Source organism: Sminthopsis crassicaudata, chromosome 3, assembly GCF_048593235.1.
Source record: "Sminthopsis crassicaudata isolate SCR6 chromosome 3, ASM4859323v1, whole genome shotgun sequence".
Taxonomy (NCBI): Eukaryota; Metazoa; Chordata; class Mammalia; order Dasyuromorphia; family Dasyuridae; genus Sminthopsis; species Sminthopsis crassicaudata.
Genome location: NC_133619.1, coordinates 581,155,952 through 581,176,294, shown reverse-complemented (window position 1 = coordinate 581,176,294; position 20,343 = coordinate 581,155,952). Strand labels below are relative to the sequence as shown.

The 20,343-nt window shown below is 35.2% G+C and overlaps 1 protein-coding gene and 1 long non-coding RNA gene across 7 annotated transcripts in view; one reads left to right on the top strand and one right to left on the bottom strand.

Moving 5' to 3' along the window:
• The first annotated feature begins 203 nt into the window (after nucleotides 1-203).
• LOC141563624 (NACHT, LRR and PYD domains-containing protein 12-like) overlaps nucleotides 204-20,343 on the top strand; it is a 59,179-nt gene continuing 39,039 nt past the window's right edge. For 4 of the 5 annotated variants that reach the window (XR_012488468.1, XR_012488469.1, XM_074304987.1 and 1 more), the window contains exons 1-4: nucleotides 204-804; nucleotides 5,654-5,710; nucleotides 15,218-16,853; nucleotides 17,785-17,997. Coding sequence is in view for 3 of the 5 variants with exons in the window: in XM_074304987.1 (XP_074161088.1) it covers nucleotides 459-804; nucleotides 5,654-5,710; nucleotides 15,218-16,853; nucleotides 17,785-17,997 (2,252 nt within the window). In the remaining 2 variants the exon portion in view is untranslated. The remainder of the gene's footprint in view (nucleotides 805-5,653; nucleotides 5,711-15,217; nucleotides 16,854-17,784; nucleotides 17,998-20,343) is intronic. The other variant, XM_074304985.1, reaches the window with a different exon arrangement.
• Nucleotides 16,488-20,343, bottom strand: part of LOC141563629 (uncharacterized) — a 45,585-nt gene continuing 41,729 nt past the window's right edge. For both annotated transcript variants that reach the window (XR_012488471.1, XR_012488470.1), the window contains exon 5: nucleotides 16,488-16,575. This is a non-coding gene — a long non-coding RNA (uncharacterized LOC141563629). The remainder of the gene's footprint in view (nucleotides 16,576-20,343) is intronic.

Here is a 20,343-nt window from a genome sequence, read left to right as displayed (position 1 = left end):
GTAGGCTGAAGATTCTGCTGAAAGAAGGGAAAATGCAAATATCTGGGCTGAAGTGGAAGAAGGAAAAAAGAGAGGGGAAGAGAAGAAGGACGACGAGGAAGAGGAGAAGGAGGAGAAGGAGGAGGAGGAAGACTGGGACTAGGAGGAGGAAGACTAGCCCCAAAAGCGGGGGGTTGCGCCCCGCCTTTGCTCATTGCCTCAGAGTTCGAGGGGGCGTGGCCAAGTCCCTAAACTGCTGGTCCTGACACTGCTTCGCTTTCTCTTTCTCTTTGCTGTGCTCTCAAACAGTCTGGCTGCATTAAGTAAGATTCGGAAGCCGCGGGATGGGGACTGCCGGAAAAAATGATGGTGTTTTAGGGAGAGGGAGAGGGCGCGGGGCGGAGGACTCCTTCGGAAGCGAGTCCCGAGGCCTCTCCTGTCTCCGAGGAGGAAATTGAAGCTTTCTGAGGTCTGATGACATGGCCCAAGTCCCCTGGGGGGGCTTCCAAAGCTGGCCAGAGGAGGGCGGGGCGGGAGCCCGAAGCTGGGGAAGGGCAGAGGGGTCCCCATTGGCTGAAGGTATTCGCTGCCAACTGGCTCGACACTTGGAGGACCTGACCCCGGATGAGCTGAAGAAATTCAAGCTGTACCTAAAGGACCACTCGTCGGGACTGGGCATCCCTCGGGGCCGCATGGATGGGGTGGATAGCACAGAAATGGCCGAGATCCTGGTCAGTTCTCGAGGGGAGCAGGAGGCCTGGGAGCTAGCTCTGAGCATCTGGCAGAAGATGGGCCTGAGAGAGCTGTGGGAGCGAGCCAGGAAAGGTAAGGCTCCGCCTGAGGGCCGGGGCTTCTTCCTCACCTGCATGTGCAAGTGATTCTATCCTATCCCCTACTCCCTTCTTTGCTCCCTCCCTCCCTTTCCTTTCTTCTTTCTTCTAATTTTCCTCATTTCTTCCTTCTTTCTCTGAAGCCAAATTATGAATGTTACCCAAATTGAAAAACAAAGTTTTCCTTCTTTTTTCCCTTCCTTTCATCTCTTCCTCTCGTCTTTCCCTTCCTTTCCTGGTTTGCTGTGAGTACTTTGCAGAAATGTTGGTGTTTAGAGCGCTGAAGACCATCTAGAAATGTGGGAGGGCATCAACCCAAGAAAGCAGATTTCATGGTAAATGAAAAAGAAAGTCAGAATACACCACAATACTATGGATTTGGGAAAATTTCAATAAAGGTCAATACTATCTTCTCTACGTAGAGACACTGCTATTTTAAAGAGTGAGGCACAATAGAAATAAAAGAATTGGGGAGGGGAAGAGAAGAGCAAGATTTGCAGGGCAATAATATTATTTAGAAGATATTGTTTTCATGATTTTAAAAAAAAATACCTTCTATGTCTATTCTTGTCATACTAATCAAAATAATTTAGAAAAGTTGCTTCCTAAAAAACAAGCCCATAAAAATCAACGGCATTTCTATTCAATAACAATACAATACAAAAATATGATATAAAGGGAAATTCCATTAAAATGATCATAAAATGCATAAAATATTGGGAGATCAGACTACCAAACCCTACAAAATACATGCATAGATTCATATGCAAAGTATTCCCTTAAAGAAAAAAGTTGAGCTTTAGCAGAAAAAGAAATGTTTGGGGATGGACCATGCCTTCCATTTTTATATGTTTCTTAGAAATCTTACTTTGAACAATAATTTTTTAAGAAAATCTTACTTTCCTTCAGCTCCTACATAAGACCTTTCCTGATCCACTTAGTTTCTGAATTTATATCATACCAAAACTTTCTTGTACTTACTCGATGTTGATTTTTTATTTATAGTTAGTTCCTCTCTAGAATCTTCAGAGTAGGAACTATTTCATTTTAATGTTTGTATTCCCAGGACCTAGTGCACTGTTTGGTAACTAATAGCCATGAATCAACAACTTTTGTCTTTAGGATAAGAGGATTCCTTATCATATCCTATGACAAAATGGGATTTATACCAGGAATGCAGAGCTGGTTCAATGCCATAATCCACCATATGGGTAACAAAACCAATAGACATCATATTATAATATCAAAAGATGCATAAAAAGCTTTTGGCAAACTCCAACACCCATTCCTATTAAAAACACTAAAGAGCATAGGAATAAAGGGAACTTTCCTTAAAATAATAAGCAGTATCTATCTAAAATCTACAGCAAGCAATATTTGTTATGGAGAGAAGCTATACACATACCCAAGAAGAACAGGGGTAAAACAAGGATGCCCAAGGATCACCATTATTATTTAATATTATACTAGAAATGTTGACTTTAACAATAAGAAAAGAAAAAGAAATTAGAATTAGTACCAAAGAATAAAACCTATCATTCTTTGCAGATGATATGATGATATAACAAATCCTAGAAAATCATCCAAAAACATACTGGAAACAATTCACAGCTTTAGCAAAGTTGTAGGACATAAAATAAACCCACATAAATCATCAGCATTTCTATATGTTACTGACAAAGCCCATCAGCAAGAGATAGAAAAATTCCATTTAAAATTAATGTTGACAAAATAAAATACTTTAGGAGTCTACCTGCCAAAACAAACCTAAGAATTTTATGAGCACAATTACAAAACATTTCTCATACAAATAAAGTCAAAATTAAACAATATGAAAAGTATCAATTGTTGATGGCTGGGCTGAACTAATATAATAAAAATGACAATTCTGCCTAAATTGGTCTACTTGTTCAATGCCATACCAATCAAAGTACCAAAACATTATTTCATAAAACTAGAAGAAATATAACAAAATTTATCTGGAAGGACAAAAGAGCAAGAATATCAAGGGAATTAATTTTTTAAAAATTGCAAAGAATGATGGCTTAGCAGTACCAAAACTAAAACTATATTATAAAGCAGCAGTTATCAAAACCATTTAGTATTGTGTAAGAAATAGAGTGGTGGATCATTGGGAAAGATTAGATACACATGATACAATAATTAAGGCCCAAATTGATCTAGTATTTGATAATACTCTGGCCCCTGGAATAAGAGCTCACTACTTGACAAAAATTGATAGGAACACTAGAAAATAATATGTCAGAAACTCAGAATAGACCTACTTCTCACAATCCATACCAAAATGGATATATGATTTGGGCATAAAAGATGATACCATGAACAAATTAGAAGAACAAGGGATAATTTACCTATCCGATTTTTGTAGAAGGGAGGAATTTATGAACAATGAAGAAATAGAGAACATAATGAAAGGTAAAATGGACAACTCTGGTTACATTAAATTTAAAAGTTTTTGCACAAACAAAACCAACCAGAACAAGATTAAAAGGGAAATAAAAAGCTAGGAAAGAATTTTTACAGTCAGTGTTTCTGATAAAAGTCTCACTTCTAAAGTATATAAAATATTGTGTCAAATTTATAAGAATACAAGCCATTCCCCAATTGATAAGTGGTGAAAGGATATGAACAATTTTCAGATGACAAAATTAAGCCCTCTATGGTCATATGAAAAAATGTTCTAAATCCCTCTTGATTAGATAAATGCAAATTAAAACTTCTCTGATGTACCACCTCACCTCTCTCAGATTGACTAAGGTGACGGGAAAAAATAGTGATAAATATTGGAGGACATGTAGGAAAACTGGGACACTAATTTGTTGATAGAGTTATCATCTGATCTAGCTATTTTAGAGAACAATTTGTAACTATGCCCAAAGGGCTATAAAACTGCATCTCCTTTGACCAGCAATGCCAATATTGAATCTGTATCCCACGGAAATCTTTCCTAAAGGAGGTAAAAGGAAACATGTACAAAAATGTTTGCAGCAGCTAATTTTATGGTAGCAAAGAATTGCCGAATAAGTAGATGCCCATCAATTGGAGAATAGCTGAACAAGTTGTGGTATATAAAGGTAATAGAATATTATTGTTCTATAAAAAATGATGAATATGCTGACTTTAGAAAGCCCTAGAAAGATTTACATGAACTGATGCTGAGTGAAACAAGAAGAACCAGGAATATATTGTATACAATAACAAGAATGTATGGTGATCCCCAGTAGACTTTGGACAGAAAATGCCATCAGCATCTCCCCAAAAAAAATAAATAAATAAATAAGGAGACTGAATGTAAATCAACACATGCTATGTTCACTTCTTTTTTTGTTGTTTTTTCATCTTTCCCATGGTTTTTCCATTTTGCTCTGATTTTTTCTCTCCCAACATTCATAAAACAATATGTTAAGTAAATGAATAAATAAGTAAAAATAAATAAAAATAGGATAAAAGGATTCCACTGGGATATAGAATATAGGTCTGAAATAAGGAGGAAGAGTCACCTCTATATTTCTAACAATCAAGATGGGAGAAGTAGAGTTCAGTTACTGATCTAGGAAGGGCTTTGAAAAAGACTTTGCTAGAAGCAAGAGAATGTTCAGGAGGCACCATACTTGAGGGAAGGAATTGAAGAAAAGAGGAGATGGTAGATCTGGGAAAATGGATCAAAGAAAGGAGATTTCATCTCTGATTGAGGAAAAGAGGAAAAAGGGGACCTATAAAGAAAGGAGGAGCTGAAATAAAATGGGTCATTCTTTGATCAAGTATTTTATCTCAATACAGGGAAACCTTCCCAGGAAGAGAATTTTTAGACTGCTGAACTTAAGACAATTCTCAGAGTCTGTGCTGAGAACAGAGTAGTAAAAAGGAAATTAGTATTGATTACTTTGATTTACTTTTTGTTTGATTATAGAATTAAGCTCCCTTCTTTAGGAAAAGCTTGTCCTAACAGCTAAGCCAAACCATATAGATATAGCCAGACCTATAGATTTAGCAAATAAATAGACTGATGAGATTTTATCATTTAGTAGCACATAATTTAGAGAAAGGCATATAACTTTGTAAGAATAAAATAATCATAGAATTATAAGACTTTTTGAAGACTAAGTTCCCCTTTCCAGTCGCTGGAAAAACGAAGGCTTTATGGCAACACTGATGTCCCAATGACTCTTCTACAGAAAATGAGCTCATAGACCAACTCTATTATTTAATTATAAAAAGCAGTGATTTTATCCACTTCTATAGTAGACTGCAGAACACTGTATATAAAAGAAACATATGAATGTGTACTCTCTGTGTACAATATATGTGATAGATGGATAGACAGAAAGAATTCACAAACAGGTTAGTGATGTGATAATTTTGGATCCTGTTGAAAACGATGAGATAAAATAACTGATAATGATAAGTGACATTTCTATAGCATATTAAAGTTTGCAAAACATTTTTAAAACATGTGATTTGGCCTTATGACCATCCTTTGAGGTAGGCTTGTTGCTTTTCATTTGTGGTATCTGATTCCTTATGATCTCATTTGGAGATTTCCTGGCAAAGACATTAGACTAGTTTATCATGAAACCCAAGCATTGGGTTGAAGGTAGATTTGAAGTCAGGAAGATGGGTCTTCCTGATTCTATGGCTAGAACTTAAGGTTAGTATTTTTACAAAATTTCATGGGCTATTAGAGTTGGAAATTAACCTCAGAAGCATCTAGTCCATCCTGGAGACCACTAAGGGAAGGTGCCATGGTTTCATTTCTTAGTACTGCTTTAAATCCTTTTCTGATCCCCTCTTGGGCTAATTGCTATATTCATTTATATCCACAGAAGGACCAAGATTGAAAACAATTCCAGGAAACAAGAAAAAACATGAAGAAAGGGAAGGTATGTAAAAGGTGAAGGCACTGGCTGTAGGTAAAACTAGGCTCAGTTCGTTTTTTTATCTGTAATCCTAGATGTCAGATTAGCTAGTATTAAGGTCCCCTCTATAAAATTTAAGAAAATATGCTGAAAAAATCTGAAACATTTCTTTAGTCATTAAACAAAGAGAGTTTTGTAGGTCAAAACATAATATATCTCCTAAAAGGGCAAGCTGGAAAAATACTGCCAAAATCCTTATGGTGAAATCATCAGACCTACATTGTATTGATAATGAAAGTAATAGAGAACTGCTGGAGTTTACTGAGGACCAAATGAGTGATTGTCGTATCACTAAATGTGAAATAGATGGAGGAAAGGAAACACTTGTGAAATTTCAAAGGGGATTTGCTAAAGGAAGTTCCTTAAAGTTATCTGAAGAAAGCATGGGAAGTTTCAGGTCTCCTACTCTGTGTCAGTTTGGGGTAAAGGTTTCTCATTTCCTGAAATTAAACTATTGTGGAAGCTCCAGCTTCCTTTTTGGATTTTCCTTTTTGAACAGGAAAAGGCCCAACTCTGATGTGTTTTAGAGATTGTCCCTCATTTTCCATAGTTTTGGTATAGTGATTGGTGGGAAATAAAATATTATCTGCTCTCTCTGCTTTCAGATTTGTGCTTTGGGTTTGTTGAACACAGTAGTTGGTTGAAGAAGATAAAACTATAAATGGAATGCTCCCCTGACTCAATCAAGTTTGGCTAATAAGGGGGCTGTGTATAGTCTTATCTATAACATCCAGGCATATCTAAGGAATTATTTTTAGACAAAAAAGGAGAAACTTTTTCTTGCTGACTTTAGGAGTAAATTCAAAAAGAAAAAGAAAAATTAATATCTACTAGATCCATGATAATTATCTTAAATGTTGGAAAAAAGCTCTCATGGAGGTATTTGTTGCTTGTTTGGCTTTTTCTATTTTGTTTTCTTCTTGAAATTCCTGATATGAATGTTAATTCTGATTTGATAGAATGAGGAGGATGGAAAGGAGGGATAGGAGATTTCTAAAACACAAGAATTTTAATTAGGTAATAAAAATATCCTCTATTAATAAAGGTAAACTTGTACATAAGCATGTATATATATTCTACATCAAGTAATATGGATTTATTTATATCCATTAAGGGGGATAACTGTTATAGTTACACAATCCTAAAGTGGAAAATCACATTTAATTTTTTATTAAAATCTTTATCAATATTTTCTTGCATCTGGAATGCCAAAGCAATGTTCTTGGCTTGCTAGAAAGTGAATGTAGCTGTCTGCATTTTAGATGGTAATGTTACAGCAGAAACAGTGTTTGAAACTATGAAAGAAATAAGGGTAATAATCCCGATTGTCAACATTCCTATCTTTTTGATCAGTCTATTTTTCAGCAATTATATGCTATCAATGTTTTCCCGCTCATTCAAAAATTTGTGGGAAATACTGCAAGTGAAAGTTGCTCTACAATTAAGAAATATCAAGCAGTTACTTCAATACATTGAGTGACTCTACAATTTATACAAGTAATTCCATTGATATTCAATGTCTTCTAATGTAAGATTGAGGCAGTTTTTTTATAATCATCATTGTAATTAGCCACAAGGAAAGCTTGTGGTGTGCTGTGTAGCATATATGTTATTCATATATGTCATAGATTGTAACCAAGGAGAAAAAAGAAAATATGTCCAATACATTTCTCTACTCCCCCCGCACACCTAGATGGATAAAATAGCCACTATTTCAAGAAACACAAATTCAGGTTTGATGGAATGTCCTTGAGCCATGACAAGATCACTTGCTCACTGCAACAGAGCCTTTATCTGTCTCCATGTAGAGATCTTCTGCATTGCTCAACTCAGTCTTTTTCATTTTCCTTGAAGTTTCATCTTCTGACATTAGGTGATCAGTCATGGTACATGCTTTGACATTTTCCTCAGATATTCACACAGGTCGCATATGATTCTGGAAAGATACAAGCAAACACTCTTCCCCACATTAATGATAGATCGGTACCTCCCCATTTTTCTATTAATGGATCTTTCCACATTACCTAGGCTGCCAGCTTTTTTTCTTCTAAAAAGTATTTTTTCTGTTAGCATATGCCCAATTTTATCCATTGGCAAAACGTTTAAAGTATTTAGTACTTTTGATAGTTTCCTTTATGAGGCGTTTGGTGTATATTCCTCCTTTTTTATTGATCAAGCATGACTTTTCTATCCTTAATACAACACTCTACAAGAGCTTGACCAATGGGGTTATACAGAATTTTGGTAATTAATTGGATACAGTAAGACCAACAGAATTCATTAAAAGCTTTACTAATATAAGCAGGGGCATTGTCTGTTTTTATCTATTTAGGAACACCCATGAGGGCAAATTCGAAAAAAGAGATGATTAATAACGTATTTAACAGCCTCACCTGTTTGTAATGAGGCAAAAGGAACAATAAGTGCCTATTGTGACATGAATAAAAGACAGTTTTATAAATTATTCTTGTATTAGTTTGAAAACTTTAAGGACCTTATTTCATACAGACATATGCACCTAGTAACAAATAAATGATTGAGCTATATATTCACTTATCTAGTTATTTAGAATATAATGACCACATATTTTCAGATTAAAAACCATAAAACCTGACATATTTGAATTGTACTTATGCCTTCTAATGACCACTTGCTTCAATTATAGATTATTTGTCATCAGAGAAAAAAAGTTAAGGGCATGATTGAAATAGCATCAAAACTGGTTCTTCAGGCCTCAGCCTTAGAATACATACAATCAATTGCCATAACAATTCCACCTCATGGTCAGACTCAGGAGTAATCAGGTGGGTTCCTATTCAAAGGAACACTATGGAGAAATTGAGTCAGAGGGATCCCACCTTAAGCAGAAGTCAAATTGTTCTACAACCTCTTGCCCAAATACAAATTTCCACCTGAAATAGTTCAGAATCACATTCTTCTGAGTAATGTGACATAATTTTTTTGATGGTAGGTTAATGATTTGATCCATCAATCATACCTGAATTCAAAATTCCAAATAATATCAGTTACATTCTCAAGAGATTTCATCTTAAATAGCAAGTTTCATCAATCAAAGCTTCATGGGGGTTAACTCTCAAGGATCACATATGCTAAACAAGTATTGGCTATAATCTTACACTGGTAACATTAAGAGATTTATCCCAGAAAGTTTGCAACTTATCTTGATGTCTGAGCAGATGGTTCTAAGTTCAACATTTCACAATTAATTTTGCTTTAAGATACTCAATAATCAATAACCAAAAATCCAAGTTTTAGAAATATTAAAAAATCCAAATTGTATATTGTTTATAACAAAAACATGTTCAGTTATTAACCATGTTTAAAGGGACAAAGGCATAGACTACTATTCTCAGAATCCCTTTAAATAATGGGAAAAGACATATTGCATGCTTACTGTCCAAAAGAATGTTGAAGGGTTCTGTAACCTTTTTAAGAAGGAGGTTTATTGCTGAGATTTCAGCCTTTTGTGGCGAACTGTAATGAGTTTGTATGACCCTAGATAGATATTTCTTATCTATATAGTATCCTCATTTCCCTGAACTAGAGCCATCAGCAAGTGCAGAATCGATAGGATAATTCTTTATTATCTTTGGGAATCTCCATTTATATTTTTCATACAAGGTGAGAAATTTTATAGAGGTTCTGTGATTATCTTTCTTACCACTGTAAATATATAAATAATAAATAAAAACTTGCCACTCTTTATTCTGAAATATTAAGGATGTTATTTGAGATTTTATGTAGGGTTGATATATAATTAGCAAGGAAGAGCTGGTGAGCTGGAGATGTCTTTTGTTTAATTTATTCTTAGATATGCTATCATTGTGATATATGCCATAAGACGGACAGGAAACTGATGAGGGAGATGAATCCATGCAAATATACCCTGTGATTGATAAAAGAGTACACAGGAATAGCAACTATTGCTCCTTGTACATATTCTTTGGAAAGTATTCTTGTTTTAAGTTTCTGGAATTAGATTTGAGAGTCTACTATATAGACAAGATATGAAAAAAGGGGTTTTCTCTGAATTTTATCAGTATTTACCAAACCCCACGAATTGTAAGGCTTGCTCTAAATCATGTACTAAGAATTTGAGATTGTTTATATCTTTGGTGCTACATAAAATATCTCTATATAGTAAATTATTTTAGAATCTGGATATTTCAGTCTCACTGATGAAATAGCACAGCTGACAAAATTTTGGCATATTGTATGACTATTTTTCATATCTTGAGGTAACACTTTCCACAAAATCTTTGTGCAGGTGCCTCCATATTTATACTATGGATAGTGAAGGCAAATCTAGGGTTATTCTCCTTTTGAAGAGGAATAGTAAAGAAACAGTCTTTTACATCAATAACTATGAAGGGTCATTCAACAGGCACCATGGTAAAGGAAGGAAAGTCAGGCTGAAGGAGACCCATAGTGGCCATGGTATCATTTTTTTTTTGGTGGTCAAAGATGGAATTTTGGGCTTTTTTATGGTATCATTTATTACATGAAGGTCATGTAACATTCATCATTTCTCTTTATTATTATTATTACTATAAATTATTACAAATAATGTATTATTATTACAGATACTGGAGAATTCCAAGGGCTAATAAAAAAATTCAATATGCCTTAATTTGAGCTGCTCAGAGACTAGTTATAGAGGATTTAGCTTCTCCTTTAATAGAAGCCATTGTTCTGCCCACACCAGAATGTCTGACAGCCATAGGAGAGGATCTGTTGGGTGGTAGGAAGAAGCTACAGTGGTCTATAATTCAAATGTGAAAATGACAAAGATTAATGAATGTCTCTGCCCCATAATTTTATAGGAAATTTTTTTCTAGAGTATAAAGTTGAAAATAACTATTATTCCCTTCAGAATTTCCCCACTGTTTTTGACAATGCTACTATGGCTTCCTCTTGTTCCACGTGCACAGCAATTACCAATCATAAGTTTTAATATAATGAACAATCTTAGAATTTTCATAAGTAATACTTAAATGATTTTAGCTGCAATTTCCTCTTAACTCACAAGCAAAGGTAGGAATACCCAATCTCATAGATTACCTTTACTGAGTTAGGCTGATAACAACAACCAATTCTTTAACACATTTTCCACCTCCTGTTGGTTTTTCAGTTTTTATTATGCTATTCAGGGTACTAGATACCAAACCAAATCTGGGTTCTATAATCTCAGAAAGAACCCATTACTTATCAATTCAGGCAGAACAAAATCTATCACAACCAATGAAGTTTCCAATTTTAATACATATACCAATTTGAAGTTATTTTAAAATTAACCAGTACTTTACTTTATGAAATTCCCTAAAATCTACATAGATATTCCATTCGAGCAAAATTACCTTTTAGTTGTTTTCCCAAGTCACACAAACCTCTTCTTTTGTAAGCCAGGAAAGAGTTAAGTGTCAAATTTTGCTTCATATATATTTTTACCTTGAGATTCTTCTCAGTAAGGTCCCACAAGCCTGAATTCTGATTCTTGCTTTCAAGAACTTTTAAAGTTTTTCCATTTTTCCCAAAAGTTTCTAAACTCTCTAATTCCTTTCTATGCTCTTCTCATTCCTTCATGCTTAAACTTTCTCACTTACCTTTTTATATATACATCTCATTTCTCCTTCTGCCTATTCTCTTCCAATTGTTTTTACTATCTTCACTGTATTAAATAAAATTCCCCTTCTCTCTCCCTCTCCTACAAAACTGCTGTAGTAAACCAGAGGCAGAGGGACAGAAAAAGATTCTTTTTCCTTACACTATCTTAATCCCTAAGGAGTCCAGAATTAGCTCCCAAATTACCTTATCAAGATCAAAGATCAATGTACTCATCCATCTAAAGTGACTTCAGTTTCACACATTCTATAATCAGATTTTCCATTTCAAATGAATCACAGCTTCAAAACTGTCCCCTGGTATAAATCTGCCTCTCCTTCCATGAAACAGGAGAGATACCAAACCTGCTAATTCTTATTTCTAAAAGTGCAGGCTCCCTTTCCCAAAGTTATGTGACATTCCAATTTATTCTCCTATGTCTCTTTGCTCTTCTACATTTCCCAAACCTAGGGCAATCTCCTATTTGAAGGGAACTAAAAAAGACACTTCTTTCAACACACACCAAGTCTGATAAAGAGAAATTTAGCACCCTGAATTAAGGATCAGAACCATAATCCTGGAACAACAGGATGGTTTGAAATTTCTGAAGATTTTTCTTGAAGCCACTCAAAGAATTACATGAATTCCAGCAATTCAACCTGATATTTTTCCAAGCCAGCAACACAGAAATAGAATCCTTATCTGTTAGAAGCTTGCTAACTTTTAACACAGAATATAGAGCACAAAATGGACATCCACAGAGACATACACATAGAAATCTATTTTCAGCTTTTACATACAGAGTTAAGCCTGATATACCTATTTAGTCCTGGGAACATCTTTCCAATTTTTTCCCCTTTATATATTTGGCACTTCAAAAAGAGGAAAAGAGAAAGGAGATTTCTCTTTTACTATTCTGGGGTCTTTTCAGTTTTTTCTCTCTTTCAAGGGAGAGTCTCAAATTCAGAGCCAAATACAAAAGCCACCAGAAGTTCTTGAGTGGCATCTGTTTTTTGGATTTAGGTCAGAAGACTCCCAAGAAAGGAGTTAAAAATTCCAGATGAGCCTCATCTGTTTTCCTATTATTTCCCAACTTTCCAAATCTAGGGTTCTTTCTTTCCGGAACCAGGGGCAACAATGTTCTACACATTTTTTAAAATCCTCAAGCTGTCTTTTAGTTATATATAGCATCATCTTTCTCTAACTATCTTTTTCAGTACTTGCATATTGATTTCTATTTGTCCCATTTTTAAAAAATTCTTACCAGCAACACAGAAATTTCCTATTTTAAAAAATAATTTCCTCTGATAAGCCTAGTGATAATCTTCTTACCCTTTTTTTTTAATGCTCCAGATTTTTGGTACGACGTTGATTTGACTCTTCCATCTCCTTCTGTTCGGATGCCAAATCTATTATGTTTTTTATTTTCACTTTTGAAAGTATCCTATCTCAAAATGCACTCCAGTCATGTCATCCATTATATTTTCAGAAAATAATCCAGAAGAGCTCAGATAGGAGTTATCAGCTATGGAACTGGCCTTGTCAAGTCAAGGCTTATAGTCAGGGATGTGATGTGTCAAGAGTGTGTTTTTAAATTATTATTTAAATTATTTTTAAGTTTAAATAGAAAAAAAATAGAAAAAGAAAAAATGTCACCTGCAGAGCTAAACATAAGAGATTTAAAAATATGAAATAAATTTCCATTTCAATAAAGTGTATGTAATAATAGAACTCATTGCATTCAGAACTGTCCATCTTTTTTTTTTTTTTTTTTGCTTCCCTATAGATTTTCTTTTGTTCTCTGCTATGCACTTTTTACTTTATTCTTTTTTCTCCCTTTCCTCCTCCCTACTTTTCCCATGCAGGCTACAGTTAAGCATAGTTATATTTATGTTCACACACATACATATATAAGCATTATTTCATTTTCCTATCTCTGCTAACTCTTCTACTTCTTGTTGGCTTGTCTTGCTATAACTTCACTTCTCTCCCCACCCCTCTCTCCAGTATTCTCTCTCTTACCATCCTTTCCCTCCCTCTTTATCCCTCTCTTATTAATCTGCACACCTTATCCCACTATTTTTAATCTACATATTCTTCTATACCTTGCCTTACTCTTCTATTCTATCCCTTATAGAATCCCTTATTCCTTCCCCCTCTTATTTCTTTATAGATTCTGAAGGATATTATACCTCTCTGGATATATATGTGTGTATGTGTGTGTGTGTGTGTGTATATACACACACACACACACACACTGTTCTCTCTTTAATTCATTCCTGATATTAGTATTTCAGAACTACCACCTCTCCTCCCCATCTAATTTCTCTCTGCCACTTCTTGGTCTCATTCCTCATTCATATAGCATAATTACTGTTGCTTTTTAGAATTATTGTACTTAGCTGTACTCCAATCTTTCTTTTATACTACTCAATTACTAATATCAATCTTAAACCTGTAGTTTACATTTCCACATATAAAACATAAAGCTTGTCCTTAATGAGTCCCTTGAAGTTAGATTTAGATATTGGCTCTTATAATGTCAAATTTTTTGCTGAGTTAAGGTTTGTTTGAGACAAAATCCTGAAAATCTGACAGTTCGTTGAATGTTCTTTTTTTTAGCTTTTAATGTTATTACCTTAATTTTGCTGGATATATTTTCAGATGCAACCCTATTTCTTTTGATTGTCGATACATAATATTCCAGGTCCTTTAGTCTTTTATTGTAGCCACTGAAAGGTCTTATGTAATTCTAATTGTAGTTCTAGCATATTTGAATTAGTTTTTCTTGTTGTTGTTGCTGCTTATAAAGTTTTTTCTTTGATCTATATTTTCTAAATGATGTTCCTATATATTTTCTGTAGTAGGATTTCTTTCAGATGATGATAGGAGGATTTTTTCCTGTTTCTGCTTTCCTTTCTTGTTCTAACACTTTAGGAATTTTATTTAATTATTTCTTGTTTTATTATGTCAAAGTTCTTTTTTTAGTAATAGCTTTCAAGTAGTCCAATTATTCTTATGTTTTCTCTTCTGGATCTGTATTCCAGATCTGATTTTTTTCTTATGAGATGTCTTCTACTTTCTTCTACCTTTTCATTCTTTATGTTTTGTTTTATTATTTCTTGGTCTCATAACTTCACTGGTTTCCCCTTGCCCAATTCTAATTTTTGAGTCATTTTAGTCCTTAAGACTCTGGATTTCTTTTTCTGGCTGTACCTAGCATTCCTTATTAATAAAAAAGTATTATTATATATATATATAATATTATATAAGCATTATTATTATATTGTTACATAGCATCTTTATATATGTATATATTATGTAATATATATTATATTATGTATCTTATATAATATATATATATTATTTTATTAGTAAAAATTCCCTCAGGTTCCAGGTCTCAGACCCCCTGATTCCCCTCATTGTCAGAAAGATGAAAGTTCTTGTGGTTGGGGCTGAGACTGTTTCCCAACCTAGGTAGCTTCAGGGCTCCTAAATGTTTCAGTGGGTCCAAACCTCTATTCTGGCATCTTTTTTTGGATCTTAGATTGTTTTTTGCAGGTCTAGGTTCACCTTGAGATGCAATTTTGTTTGTGGGGGAAATCTGGACAATTTGCTTTTTCTGATTTATTCTGCTATCTTTCTTGAATCCTCTCAAGGCTGTTGTAGAAAGATCAATTAGTCTGCAGTTCAGACAGGAATTGGGGGTTTACTTGAGATACATCAGCAAATGTGAGATGAGGGCCTAGCCAGGGGAGCACCTCACCTCCAAGTGGGTTCTGGAACAATGATGTCTAAGAACCGGATTTAATTTTGAATATCTCTGTGTTTTGTTTGTTATGACTTTAGATGAAAGAAATAAGTACCAAGAACGAATGAGAAAGAAATTCCAGCTCATGAGGGACAGGAACTCTCGTCCAGGGGAGCATGAGCTCTTTCACCACCGATTCACAGAGCTGCTGCTTCTTCGAGGTTATCGTTACAAGGAGCAGAAGCATCATGAGCTCCTTCTCCATGGATGGGAACATGCTAAGGTCATGCAGGAGCGAGGACAGCTTACAAGGGTGTCAACTTTATTTGATCCTGATCAAAAGATAGGCATTCCACCCCACACTGTTGTGCTCCAGGGGGCTGCTGGTATTGGGAAGACCACCATGGCCAGCAAGTTGATGTTGGACTGGGCAGAGGGAAACCTCTTCCAGGAGAGGTTTGACTATGTTTTCTATCTCACCTGCAGAGAACTGAACCCATTAGAAGGAAAAATAATCAGTTTTGCTGATTTAATCGCCAATGACTGGCCTGGCCCCCAGACTCCCATGACACAGATCATGTCCCAGCCAGAGAGACTTCTGTTCATCATTGATGGTTTAGATGAACTGAAATTCCCTTGTAATGAGCACAGATATGATCTATGCAAAGACTGGAAGCAGAAGGAGCCAGTGCCCATCCTGCTGAGCAGCTTACTGAGGAAAACCTTGCTCCCTGAAGCCTGCTTGCTGCTCACAACAAGACTCACTGCTCTGGGGAAATTTAGTCCTTTGTTAGAAAGTCCACGTCATGTGGAGATCCTGGGCTTCTCTGTGCAGCAGAGAGAGGAGTATTTCTGCAAATTTTTCAGAGATAAAGATTTAGGTGAAAAAGCCTTTCATTTAGTAAAAGGCAATGGCACACTGTTCACTATGTGCTCCGTTCCCCTGATGAACTGGATTGTCTGCACTTGCCTGAAACAGCAGATGGAGAAGGGACAAAATCCTGTCCAGGCTTTGAAAACCACCACTGCCCTCTACATGTGTTATCTTTCCAATTTAATCATCCCTGATGACAAGAACTTCATACCTCAACACTTGAGGGGTCTGTGTCGCTTGGCTGCTGAGGGGATCTGGGACAGGAAACTGCTGTTTGAGGAGGAGGACCTCAGGAGGAATAACTTGGAGGCAGCTGATGTCTCTGCCTTCTTAGACATGAACATTTTCCAGAAAGACAGTGGCTGTGAAAATTGCTACAGCTTCATTCACTTGAGCTTCCAAGAGTTTTTTACTGCCATGTTTTATGTGATGAGCACAGAGGAAGAAGGGATGAAGAGTTCTGACTCCTCCATCCCAGGTGTCAGAGAACTTCTGGAGGAGTGTGGTGGGCGTAATGCCAGCTTTGTGGTTTTGGTGGTCCGCTTCCTGTTTGGCTTCCTAAACATAGAGACAGCAAGGGATCTGGAGAGAAAATTCAGATGCAGAATGTCACCGAAAATCAAGTCACAATTACTGCAGTGGGCTCAAGGAGAATCCAGAAGAAATTATAAACGATCCCAGTTCTCTGATATTAATTTCCCAGAATGGTACTCTCATTTGTATGAGACTCAAGATGCTGAGTTTGTAACACAGGTGCTAGTGAACGTCCAAGAAATCAACATAGACATTGTCTACCACTCTGATGCCCTGAGTGCGGTTTTCTGTATTAAGCAATGTCATGGAGCACAGAGACTTTTTTTGTGAGTATCTTCATTTCTTATTTCTTGAAGTCTTTACTAGGCTTTTTGTAGACACATTGAACTATGGATCCTTCTTATGAGGGGAATTGTTCTCCTTTCAGCTTAGGACATGTAGCCAGTCAAGATTGTCACCCTGGCTTTTCTTTGGGGCAATTGGGGTTAAGTGACTTACTCTGGGTCACACAGTTAGGAAATGTTAAGTTTTTGAGACCAGATTTGAACTCAGTTCCTCCTGACTTCAGGACTGGTGCTCTATCCACTGTGCCACCTAACTGCCCCAAATTTTAAATTTTAAATTTAAACTTTAAATTAAAATTAAATTACTTAAATAAAAAAAATTTACTTAAACTCTTTTAGAAGCAGCTGGGGCTGTCATCTCTCCACTGGGACTTCTGAAAGGTGTCCATCCTCTTATGCCAAAAGCAGCTCCCCATTACAAATTCCACAATTGTTGGGCTCTAGAGAGTGCTAAGAGTTTAATTAGAGCTCTGCTTATCCTGAAAGATTGAATTTATCACAATAAATTCTAGGTCTCTCTATATGTCAGATGTTTAGAGATCTTTACCATAATTAGGTCGTTACTTCCTTCTCCACTCAGCTTGATTAATGCAGACTTTAGTTTCAGCTTTGACACTGACTGAATCTAAAGGGTTTGAGGTAGTATTGATAGTGCTAAAAGGTGCTACATAGTAAGGAGCAAGGTGAAGGCTGAGTGAAGCTGGCAATGGACTGGTACTTGTATGTCTCAGAAATATTGACCTTCAGTGTCCCAACATCTAATCCTACCTCTTCTACTCTCTTTAAGAAATGCTGTAATTTGCTGTAGAACCTTTTCATTTTTCTGTATAGACAAATAGGTACACACTTTAATACTGGGAGGCAACTTAATTGCCACTGATGCTCACAATTCTCCTTTCATTTCTTTCTTTAGTTCTTATGATTCTGATTTACCTGCTTGTGTTTGGCAAGATCTTTACTCTGTGGTCAGCAAGAATCAGAACCTGAAAGACCTCAAGCTGTGCTGCCGTGATTTTTATGACTCATGTATGGAAGACCTTTGTATGGAAATAAAACATCCAGACTGTCAACTGGAAAACCTTTTTCTGGGACTAAGAAATCCAAACTGTAAATTGGAAAAACTGACGTAAGTCTAAATTGGTCTGATAGCTGGGGGTGGATGCCTATATGGAAGTGGGGAAAATGAGGTAAAGAACTGAGGAAGATGTGAAAAATAAGGTGTTAGGAGGAAAAGAAAGGGTAGTCCAGAATCTAAATGAGTGGAAAAATAGAACGATGAAAAGAAGAAAAAGGGAAAAAAAATTTGATCCTTTTTACCACTATTATTTGATATTGTCCTAGAAATATTAATTATAACAAAAAGAAAAATGAAATTAAAGTTACACATCATCAAAGAGAAGACAAAATTATCTCTACTTACAGATTAATGAAATACTAAGAAAACCCCAGAGAATCAGTGAAGTAACTAACTGATAATAAGATTGCAGATTTAGAACTTGAAAGGACTTTGGAGACCAACCCTCTGATTTTTGTAGATGAAAAAGTCAAACTCAGCGCTCAGTGACTTGTCTAAGATCATACAGGTAGAATTTAAACCAAAGTTGTCTGATTCCAAATCTAATTCACTTTCTACTTCAGCATCAGTAAAGTAGCAGGACACAAAATTTATCCCCCTGCAAATGTTGATAAAAGATCTGTGTATCCCATTTTGATCTCTCTCTTGAGCTCTTGCCCTACATCACCACTGGCTGTGGAATATTTCTAATTAGACATCTTATACAACATGTGTACATAAGCTTCTGGACTTAGAGTCAGAAAGATCTGGATCCAATTTTTGCCTAAAACAGAACTCTGGACAAGCTATTTATCCTCCCTGTGCCTACATTTCCTCATCTGTAAAATGAAGGGCATACAGTCCAAGGTTTCTTCCTACTCTAAATTTGCAGAATTCTTTAATTCCCTCTCCTAGTTCTCACTCTTCTTTCCACAGTCCACTTTTCTGTTAAGAAAAACACCATTTTCTAAGTACACAGATCTTCAATTAGGGCCATGCTTCATTCTTCTTCATCTCTTATATCCAGTCAATCACAAGGTTTTATTGATTCTACCTCTACAATAACTCTCATATTTCTCCCTATTCTCCACCCATGGATCTATCATTGTTATTCAAGCCTTTATCACCTCTCACTTCTGTGACTGAAATTGATTTCAAGTTGGTCTCCCTGCCTTGTATATGTGTGTGCACATGTATATGTATATATGTAGATGTAGATTGTATATTTGTACATGATAGGATTATAGAATATAATATTTTAAATGTATGTATATATAACCACATATATACAAATAAGTATATATTTGTGTATATACATATCTGTATCAATCTACATACATGTATACATGTATATAAATATACATACTTGCACACTTTAGATGTTTTCTGTGTATTATCATTCTGAATGAAATTTTAATCAAACCAAAAGCATGTATTTTTTTTTAATTTTTTGGACTTTAATATTTTTCCAATTACTTTTAAAACAATTTTTTTTACATTTGTTTTTTAAACTTTTGAGTTTCAGATTCTCTCCTTTATCCCCATCTTCAGTCCCCATTAAAATACATGTGAAGTTATGTAAAACATTTCCATAAAAGTCATGTTGTAAAAAAAAAACATGTTTCTCTCATCCTAATTAAAAAGAAAAAAGAAAACCTCAAGAAAAATAAACATAAGCATATATTGAAAACTTTGTGTCAGGCACTGAGCAACACCCTGGAGATAAAAATGACAAGAATGAAAGAGTCTATGCTCTTAAAGACCTTATTTTCTATCTATCTAAAGTTTACATAGGTGTAGAATGTAAGGTCTTTAAGGGTAGGGATTATTTCATTTTTGTATTTGTATGCCTAGTACCTGATACTTAATGAATGTTAAGTCAAAATCCATTCAAAGGAATAACGCTCAGAAAATATCTGGCAATTAACCAAGATACACACAAGATTTATATAAATACAAATTTTTGCAGAAATAAAGGGAGACAAAGAATTAACCAAGATACACACAAGATTTATATAAATACAAATTTTTGCAGAAATAAAGGGAGACAAAGAATTAGAGAGTGATTAAAATGGCAATGTTCTTCTAACTTGTGGGTTTAGTGTTATTCCAGTCAAGTTACCAAAGAAGCATTTTATAGAATCAGAAAAAAAAATAATAACAAAATTAATTTGAATAATAAAAAAGTGTAATCTCAAGAGAAATAATAGGAAAAGGTACAAATAAAGGGCATTACCAAACTTCAGGCTCTATTATAAAGCAGGAGACATTAGATTTCTTCACTAGTGGATAAAATAGAAGAATAGAAAAGGAAAAGAGTTGAGATAAAAGAGTAAACAGAAACCTTTGAAAACAGTATCCCATTGTTGAATAAACTCAAGAATATAATTGACATGGGGAGGGATTTCCTTTTTGACA